Source organism: Kryptolebias marmoratus, linkage group LG6 (assembly GCF_001649575.2).
Source record: "Kryptolebias marmoratus isolate JLee-2015 linkage group LG6, ASM164957v2, whole genome shotgun sequence".
Lineage (NCBI taxonomy): Eukaryota > Metazoa > Chordata > Actinopteri > Cyprinodontiformes > Rivulidae > Kryptolebias > Kryptolebias marmoratus.
The window spans coordinates 19,673,482-19,683,927 of NC_051435.1; the positions used below are offsets into that span (position 1 = coordinate 19,673,482).

Here is a 10,446-nt window from a genome sequence, read left to right on the forward strand (position 1 = left end):
CTTTTAGCACATTCCACTGAACTGCTTTGATGTTTGTGTTTGCCTTTCCCTGTGTACTACTACAGGTTTGGCAAACTAGTAAAACAAATGGTTACCTGAAGTGAGAGATTGAGATGATGACCAAGAGGTTGAGACAGACAGTGATCAGAGAAATGAAACACAGTACAAAAGAAACAACCACTATTTCAAATTGTGAGCGTTTCACCTTCTTGCAGGAAGAATTGAGAAGTTGTGGAAAGCATAGTTCATATCCCCCCATCATTTGGGGAACCATTGAAATCTGACTGCTCTCTCACCAAATCTCTCTGTCTTATTACCGTATAATGGCTTATATTAGCTTGTGTTAGAGGCCAAAGTTCCTCCTTATTGTTATGTTGCTATGTACATCTTTTCTCAGAGGTGTTACCAGAACACCTTGAGAGGGTTTTTCTTTCAGCTGATGTGCTGAGGTTTCAAGTCAGGTGCATTACATCATTTTCTGTATTCTTTGCTGGTAGCTGAATTTTTTTGTTGTGCTAAAGCTTTAGATTTATTAAATCTTTTTAGTTGACAAATTTTTGCATATTTTTACTCTCAGTATTGTTGCACATAACTTGAGGAACCTGGCAAGTGATTTTATTTACAGTGTCAAAGGATAAACAGGAACGGATCTGGAAAGGAGGACAACTGGTGAGTATTTGATTATTACGGAGAATGGTGAGACTCAGCAAGGAGGAGTGGAATGACTTTTGTACAGTGTGATGTCGGTGAGAGACGGCGGTGGAATCCAGTAGTGAGTATTTACAGGAAAAGGTTGACACATTGACGTGTAGATTCCTCAGTGAGTATTTTTTTAGGAAGCGTGTGTTGCTGAGGAGGGTGTGGTCACCAGGTGGAGGCAGACAGGCAGAACACAGATCATCTGATCTGTGTTCAGGTGAGCGACTCACAAAAACTCCTTCCAGTTGAATCCAACAGGTTTTCAGGTTTTGGCAGGGAACAGGAACTCTGAGAGTACAAGAAAACAAAACATATTTCTCCACCCTCACTTGAAAAAAAAAAAAAAACTTTTAAGGTGCTTGATTCCACTTCCAGGTCACACAGTTATGTGACCTACAACATGAGAAAAATATAAAACTATATAAACTTAAAGAACAGGTTGCTAAATATGGTGGCTGATAGGTGCAAATGTGCAGCAAATGATTAAACACAGCAAACAGCAAAACATATGGCAAACACACAAATGATGTATGCTCAAAAACACTCAAACACAAAAAACGAATGCAAAGAAAAAACGCTGCATGTACCAAAGTACGTAAGTAAGAAATGCTGCAAACTCACTTCACAAAATAAAAGTGCATCAGATCACAAGGTTGGATTTTCGCACTCCGCAAATTTAGCTGTCTCTTCCTGCCATTAGACCTGGTGCTGGCAGTGAAATGCTGGTCAGCCCACCTCTGTGTGCTCCCTCCTGCTGGTTCACTTAGGAACCATCAACAAATTTCAGAACCAACGATACTTGGAAAAACAAAAAATAAATAACCTCCATGTCATGTGAGCTTCTGACCAAGAGTTAATGGTGAATTGCTTTACTAGACTGGACAAATAATACACACCTAAGTGTATCAGATTTTAAAGCATTTGATATTTTTTATTCATATTGATTATGAAAAACGTACGTTTTTTTATTATGAATGGATGGACGGACGGATGGATGGTACGTTTTTTTTTTCTCAATAGCTTCCATGTTTTTGGACCAGGTGATGAAAATTTAATGGTGAATTCTTTCAGTAAGTGGTTGTATCCTGTCATGTTTTTGCTTCTGTCTATTGTCTGTGATTGCAGCATTTTTCTTGTGCAACATTTTTCTATTGTATTTATTTTTTTTTTGTTTGTGTGTTTTTGAGTTTTCAGAGCCTTTTGCTGTTTGCAGCGCATTTGCACCTGTCAGCAACCGTAACCTTCACCTGAGTGTCCAAGACTTAGAACCACAGGTCTAATGATGCAATTACAAAATTGATCACTGACGTTTGGCCTAAGGTGGCCTGGTACCAAGTACACTTATAGACCACCATATGCTCAAACATGGTGTTCAATATGGACAGCCCATGCTGAGCACAGAAGTCTAAAACACAACACCGCTCAAGTTCAGATCAAGGAGACCATTCCTCCTAATCACCCCCTTCCAGAGAACTTCGTCATTGCCCACATGGGCATTGAAGTCACCCTGGAGAACAATGGACTCTCCAGAAGGCACCCCTTTCATGACAGCATCCAAAGACTTCAAGAAGGCCAGGTAACCTGAACTCCTGCTCGGTGCACAAGCACAAACAACAGTCAGAACCTTTTCTTCTGTTGCCTGAAGCCGCAGAGAGGCAGCTGTCACTCATGAGGAAAGACCCAACACCAAGGCACTTAGCTGGGGGCTTGTGATCCCCACTTTAGCTGCCGTCAAGGGCAACTCTCATATTTGGTTCATTGTTAAACATTCAGTTAAGAGATAAATAAATATTGGTGTTTGATACAAAACGTTCAGTAATAAATAAATAACAGTTAAGGTTCATTTTGTGGATTAAAAATATATTGCCATGTATGGGGGAACTTATTTTTTGTTCCGCACGCCACACTTTTGCCTCCGGGGTAGGTTTGATTGGCGCGCTAGGAAAGCTACACGAAGCGTTGTGCCAGACATGTCTGCAAGAGTCTAAATGTAAGAAGTTTTCCCCATAAGACAAAGGGTGGTTTTTGTTTTGTTTTTTGTTTTTATTCCTCTGGTGTTGATGTGGCCAATGAGATACGGTTTATTGTTTTATTTGTGTATTTTATTTATGTAAATATTTTTCGTGAGCTGATTAAGATGTGTTTTTCTTTCTTAGTTCTGACGGCATTTTGAGAGCAATGTTCAAAATAAATGTCTGTTAACCTGCAAGAATGACTTGAGCCTTGATTGAACTCGGGAGGAGAAACACCCACACTGACCCAATACCTCTCTCCCTGGGTAATGCCAGAGTAGGAGAGAGTGCATTTCTTTTTCAGGAGTTGGGTTCCAGAGCCCAAACTGTGTGTAGAGCTGAGCCCCACCATATTTTAACATTTTCTTAACAGGTAACATAATTGCTGTCAATAAGGCAAGAGAGGAATTGTGTAAATTCACCAGGTTGCCATCTGTCACCAGTGCACTGTCAAATACCTAATTTTCTTTTTTTTTTTTAATACCAGCTGCATGTCTGTTCTCACTATTCATGTAGAATCACTATAAACATGCTGCAATAAATTCATAATGTTAAATATTTACATGCTGTTTTTTCATTGTTAATATTGCAATTCTCAGCTAACAACAATCGTAGCATTTTTTACAAAAAAAATGATGTGAAAACTATCAGCACATTATTTTTTTCCATCACTATTATATTATTTGTGGCTTAAGGAGTGTAAAGACCAAGGCTGTGGGAACTCGGGGTGCAGAGAGAGCTGCAGGGACTTTTGCACTGTTGACATCAAGGCGCTCCTTGTATCGCTCATGCCGAGAAGATCCTGATGCCAAGAAATCAGTTAAATGTTTACTTCTTTTTTTATTGTTGTAGAAAGCCAGCCACACTGTGCTGGTGCAATTGATGGCACTCACATCCCACATAAGTACCACCATGATTAGTACACTAGGAAGGGGTGACATTCAAATATTCTGCGGGGGGTTGTGGATGGAAAGTTTTTTTTTTGTGTGTTGGTTATCCAGGCAGTGTGCATGCTGCCAGAGTATAACTTCAGTCATATTTGTGGTAGAAATTACTTAATGTTAAGAGAGTTTTTAATAATGATGGAGAGTTATCCAGTCAGGACAAAGTGACAATTTCAGGTTGTAATATTAGACATTACTTGACTGGAGCTTATCCCACGCACCGATGGCTCATGAAGCCATTATCATATTCTGGCAAACTTTCTCCTGAACAACGAAACCTATACAACCTTTATGTCATGTATTCAAGTTAAGAAAAAAAAATAGAAAATAGAAGAAAAAAGAAATAATAATAATAATAAAAAATACAGGATCTTAATAAGATTGTGTTAAAACTGCTGTTTAATTTCATCTCAAATTCTGGACACATTTTTATAGAATTGTATAAAACCTACTTTGTGCAGTTGGGTGATCTGATATTTGAGTTATTGACAAAATGCCAATGATAAACCTTTGCACAATTTCAGAGTATATTAATTTACATGTGTATGAGATGATGCAAATCAAATTATTTTGACATATTGTGTTACAATATTTTATACATTCAAGGTGAAACAGGTTAACAACACTTGAAATTGATAGTTTTACAATCAACAAATTTGTTTTATATCACTGAAAGTTAGTCAAACAAGTTTAATAACAAGCCTAGAGGCTTAGTTAGTTTAGCCTTACATTAAGGGTAAATTTACATCACTATAGGCCAATGTTCAGTATTTTTTAGTGTAACTTTAAGAAACGTTGGTGTCACAAGAGCCAGATTTCAGTATTTGAAGTGAAATAATAATTTTTATAGATTTTCTAAACCAAGGATAGAAAAATGCATAAATAACAGGGTTTAGACAAGAATTGAAATAAAAAAGACAAAGAAAAAAGGCAACCGATGAAGTATTGAGTAAAGTCTCCTGATCTGCAAGTGTGACACAGAAATATGGGCATAGGCACATGAGAAATACAACCACAACAACTCCGAGAGTCCTGGCTGCTTTAATCTCAGATTTCTTGATAATTTTCCCTGAATGCTGGTTTGTGACAGCTACAGTATGAACACGCATGACTCGAATCTGAGACACAGCCGCCACAAAAACTTTCAGATACAAAACTATGATGATTGCAATAGGAATAATGAAGGTTAAAAAAAGATCTGCAATTTGTGTAGTAACACCAACAATAATCACACATTCTCCAGAGCAAGAATTAAACTTGCCAGGTTGTTTTAAATTGTCCCTCAGCAATATAATAGCATAGCAGAGAGAACAGCTCCAACAAAGTGAAACACATATCTGAGCTCTTTTTGGTGTTACTTTGATTGGATAATGCAAAGGATCACATATAGCCACATAACGGTCAACTGAAATGAGCACCATATTTCCTACTGAGGCAGTGGTGAGAACTGCATTAAAAACATAATACAGAAAACACATTAAATTACCAAAATACCAGCATCCATCTAAAAGCATAATCTGAAATAACATTAGAAGCCCCACAAAAAAGTCTGAGACAGCCAGAGAGAGGAGGACCAGGTTTGTAGAGCTGTGGAGCTGCCTGAGAAGTAACATATAGAAGAATGTATTAATTCAACAGAAAATCAAGATCAACACTCAAGAAATGTAAATCTTCTAGCAAAACAAATGATTACTTGAAGTGAGAGATTGAGATGATGACCAAGAGGTTGAGACAGGCAGTGATCAGAGAAATGAAACACAGTACAAAAGAAACAACCATTGTTTCAGATTGTGAACGCTTCAGCTTTCTGCAGGAAGAGTTGAGAAGTTGTGGAAAGCAGAGTTCATCATCCCCCATTATTGGGGGAACCACTGAAATCTGACTGCTTCCTCACTGAATCGCTTTGTCTTATTGCTGAATATTCTCTTATTGCTGCTATATACATTTTTTCTCAGAGGTGTTACAAGAACACCTTGGGAATCTTTTTCTCTCAGCTGATGTGCTGAGGTTTGAAGTCAGTTTTATTGCATCATTTCTTGTACCTGAATACCTGAATTTCTTGTTCTGCAAAATCTTTGGATTTATCAATTACTCTCTTTACCTAACAGGTTTTCACATTTGAATACATTTGCTTAAGGAACCTTCAGTCTATCAACTCTTCTGAGGAACTTTCAGTCTAACAACACATCTTGATTTTATCAATGTGATTGGGGTCAGCTATTTTTACATTAGCACAACTACTGGTTATTTCCTAGCTTTTCCTGTTCTCACTTGCCCTGTGTGTCAGATGTTTAGTAATGCAAGTGAATCTTTTAATGATAATGGGATGTGTAATAACCATAGTATTATGGTTTCTTTGGAGGTAAAGCTGTCAGAAGTGGAAGATCGACTCAGCACCATTGAAAAACCATTAGGTTGCCATGCCCCTTCATCCAGCACAGAGCCAGCAAGTGGGGCTTTGTCATCATGATTGTTATTAATGTCAGGTTTCAGAAAAGCTGAAATTAAAAAAACAACAGTAAACACAAGTAAGTAGAAATTAATTTTTCAATTAGAACAGGAAACGGAATCACCTCACAGCAAGAAGGTTGCAGGATCGCTTCATGACCTGGGTCCTTTTTGGGTGGAGTTTGCATGATCTCCCTGTGCATACATGGGATTACTCCAGGTGCTCCAGTTTCCTCAGACAGACCAAAGACACGCATGTTAGTTTCATCTGTAACTCTAAAAAATTGTCCCTAGGTGTGAGTGAGAACATGAATTGTTGTTTGTCTCGTTTGTCTCCATGTGGCCCTGTGAAGGGCTTGAGGCATGTTCAAGGCGTCCCATGCTGCTCGCACAGTGAATGCTGGAGATAGGCACCAGCTCCCCATGACTTGTAAAGAAGAAGCGGGTGAAGATGGATGGATGGATGGATGGATGGATGGATGGATGGATGGATGGATGGATAGATGGATGGATGGATGGATGGATGGATGGATGGATGGATGTCACAACATCTGTGAGAAGGAATGGAGTGGAGGTTTGCACTGCTTCCAGAGGGGAATTCAGACTTGTATAAATACTAAATGGTAATGCAGTTCAAACTGTAAAATATAAACAAAATTTGATATTGCTAAAATAATTTGATGGCTAAAATGAGGTTACTCTTAGCTTATGATAAAATCACAAAGAACAGTTGTGTCTGTGGGGTGAGGGAGGCTAAAGACTCCAGGACGTCATGACAGGGGCGAGTGAGATTAGGTAGCCGTTCTTGAGATGGAAAAACAAGCTGCTGCAGCTGTTTGTGTGCAGAAAACCCTGGTCTTGGGCGCGGTTCATAGTATAAAAAGGAGGTGAAAGTGGAATCACCTCAGACACAACTGGGAACGTGTTGCTGTTTCTTCTGTTGGTGAGTTGTTGTCTCCATTCAGCTGAATGTTTGAATAAATGTATGATTTGTAATTAAACCTCTTGTCTGGACTTGTTTTGTGTGTCCGTCTTTTCTGCAACATCAAAACATCCAGTGAGAGAAACTAAGTGGTCAGGTGAGATTCCTCTGAAAGGGGTGAATACTAAAAAATTGGTTTTCTCAACAGTGGACATGAGATTTTTATGATTGAAGCAGAAAAATAAAATGATTAACAGCCAAAGAAAGTGGGTACATTTAGGATTCAAACCCAGGTCTTCTAAGATGGGTGTTTTCAATTCAAAAAGCACAGAGTATGGTGTTTAAGCTTTTAAAGCTGAGATGTTATGTAAAGTAAATTTACATGCAGATTACAATCATTCTCATCACAACAGAGGCTTCTTAAGGGTATTTTGTTTGCCTGGCTCACACTTTTAGCACATTCCACTGAACTGCTTTGATGTTTGTGTTTGCCTTTCCCTGTGTACTACTACAGGTTTGGCAAACTAGTAAAACAAATGGTTACCTGAAGTGAGAGATTGAGATGATGACCAAGAGGTTGAGACAGACAGTGATCAGAGAAATGAAACAGTACAAAAGAAACAGCCAAAATTTCAAATTGTGAGCGTTTCACCTTCTTGCAGGAAGAATTGAGAAGTTGTGGAAAGCATAGTTCATATCCCCCCATCATTTGGGGAACCATTATAATATGACTGCTCTCTCACCAAATCTCTCTGTCTTATTACCGTATAATGGCTTATATTAGCTTGTGTTAGAGGCCAAAGTTCCTCCTTATTGTTATGTTGCTATGTACATCTTTTCTCAGAGGTGTTACCAGAACACCTTGAGAGGGTTTTTCTTTTAGTTGATGTGCTGAGGTTTCAAGTCAGGTGTATCACATCATTTCCTGTATTATTTGCTGGTAGCTGAATTTTTTTGTTGTGCTAAATCTTTAGATTTATTGAACTTTTTTTTTAATTTGACAAATTGTCACATATTTTCACTCTCAATGCACTTATATTCTATTGTTACACATTACTTGAGGAACCTTTGGTATTTCAAAACTCCTTGATTTTTATCAGCACGAGTTGGGTCTACAGTCTTTAAACTCACATGGCTAATGTTAAATTGTGTGCCAGATGTTTAGTTGTTTCTATGCTCATTTTAGTCATAATGGAACATGTAACAGATGTAGTGCTGTCAGTGCTTTGGAGCTAAAGCTGTCAGAATTAGGAGCTTAACTCTGCACCGTTGAAAAACCATTAGCTAGCAAGCCCCCCTCTGTGGGGGAAAAAGCAGTTTACCAAATGTGGAAGAGAACTGCAGAGTTTAAATGTCGGCCAGGATCTTGTGTAAAGAGTGTTAAGTGTTTATTGCCAAGAAGAACTTTCCAGAGCAGTACTTAGGAAGGACATGTTAGAACAGGTTGTTTTTTATGATAAGACAGTTCCTAGAAAGCAGTGTGTTTGTTCTGGGTGAAGTGTGTTCTGTTTGGGGTGAGCTGACACAGCTGCCTGGGCTTGTTTCCAGTAATGGACGTAGGAGTTATGTAAACTTCTGACCAATCACGAAATGGTCAGAAATATGCAATACACACTAATGTATTCTGTCTGTTTAAATACGCCCCAGTCTCAAAGATACTTTGGGATTTTCTGTGGTATTTCTGAAGATGATAAGTTGTGACAAATAAAAATCTCCCTGTGTTCTGGCAAAAGAGAGATATAGTGGTTGCTCATTCATTTCTGTGTAAGAACTGCCTTTAAATCCTATATCCTTCAAATCCAGCACAGATTGTTATTAACCTCAGGGTTCAGAAAAGCTGAGAGCAAAAATCTACAGAAAACACAGGTAAGTAAAGATGATTTTAATTTGTAAGGAACAAGAAGTGGAATATTACAATGTCTGTGGGAAAGAATGGAGTGGATGTTTGTACTGTTTCCAGAGGTGAATTCAACAACAATGGATGTGTTTGATAATTGGAAGTGTTTATACTTCATTTCTATTGTAGGTTTCTGGGGGAGGCAGGATTTCAGGAGTCCAGGTAAGTTAAGTGTAACAAGCACTTGAGCAGGTAGGCAGACTAAACAGGCGAGAAGAGTGACTGAGCTGACTTCTCCTTAATTTGTTTTGGAGAGAAAATCTGCCTTGAGTTGATTCTGACCCCCAGTGCAGAGGAGAGCCGCCTCGATCTGGCACCAGATTTGATGACATTGACACAGGTGGTGTTGGATGTAGACAGAAAACATGGCTGACTAGAGGTTCAGCAGTCTCCATAGCTGACAGAAGCTTGGGCAAGGTGAAAATCTGTCAACAGAAGTGAGTACCATGTTATTCTCTTCATAACAAGGCAGCCTTGTTATGAAGTCCAGAGAAATGTGGGACCAAAGATGACTAGGAGAGGACAATAGCTGCATAACACCAAAGGGAGGACTGTTACTGATCTTGTTTTGAACATACATGGACAAGTGGATACATGTTCTTAAGTATTCCGAGTTCATTTCTGGATGACAGGTGAATTTTGCTGTGTGAATCCATTGGAGGTCCCTGGAACATACTATGGAGAAAACAAAGAGCCTATCAGGAGGTCCATTTCCAGGATTGGGTTTAGAGGCCTGGGCCTGTCTGTCTGATGAGGTCCTCAATATCCCATGTGAGTACCCTAACAGTGCACGAGGAGGGCAGTATGTTCTCAGAGGATTTGGAATAATTAGACAAGGAGAACTAAAATAAATGGGGATCTGGCTCGACACTGCAGGAACCGAGAGGGCAGGTGATAGTGAAGTGGAAGCTTTCAAAAAAAAAAAAGAAACACTGAGCCTGACAGGAGTTCAGCCACTTGGCAGATTGAAGATAGGCCAAGTTTTTGTGATCTGTCTAGATGATGTAGGGAATCTTTGATCTTTCCAGCCAGTGGCCCCACTCCTGTAGCTGCTATCCTAATGGCAAGTAGCTCCCTGTTACCAACAATGTGAGAGGACAGCCCCAACTCCAGCATTCGATGCATTCACGTTCACAAATTGCTTCTGAGGATCTGGGTGAGCCAGGACTGGTGCAGAGGTGAAGAGATCCTTTAGTCTCTGAAATGCTTGTTCAGACAAGGGAGACTAGACAAAAGGTTGAGTGGTGGAGGGGAGTTTTGTCTAAGGAAAAGAAGTTTGGCTATAGTTGTGGATGAAACTATGGTAAAAATTGACAAAACGCAGGAAATATTGTAGTTGTTCAAGTGCTGTGGGAGTGAGCCATTCTGCCACAGCTTTTATCTTCTTGTGGTCTGTCTTCACCTGCTTGCTCTCGAAGACATAGCCCAAGACAGAGATAGATAAGTCGTAAAACTCACACTTTTTCATCTTTACACACGGTGCTAATATAAAAGTATTTACCCCTTTGAATGTTTTACCTTTTT

The 10,446-nt window shown here is 39.2% G+C and overlaps 1 protein-coding gene across 1 annotated transcript; it reads right to left on the minus strand.

Moving 5' to 3' along the window:
* Positions 1 to 3,685: 3,685 nt before the first annotated feature.
* LOC108250585 (trace amine-associated receptor 13c-like) lies at positions 3,686 to 5,654 on the minus strand. Its single transcript, XM_017440535.3, has 2 exons — positions 5,349 to 5,654; positions 3,686 to 5,254 (listed from the first exon to the last, which is right to left on the minus strand). Exons 1-2 carry the CDS (start codon positions 5,510 to 5,512, stop codon positions 4,441 to 4,443), a joined length of 978 nt encoding a protein of 325 aa, XP_017296024.1. The 5' UTR covers positions 5,513 to 5,654; the 3' UTR covers positions 3,686 to 4,440.
* Between the last annotated feature and the right edge of the window lie 4,792 nt (positions 5,655 to 10,446).

Coding starts and splice junctions, on each gene's coding strand:
- LOC108250585 (XM_017440535.3), bottom strand. CDS start 5,512: ATGGGGGATGATGAACTCTGCTTTCCACAACTTCTCAACTCTTCCTGC. Junction 5,255..5,348: donor ATCTCAATCTCTCACTTCAA/GTAATCATTTGT, acceptor GTTACTTCTCAG/GCAGCTCCACAGCTCTACAA.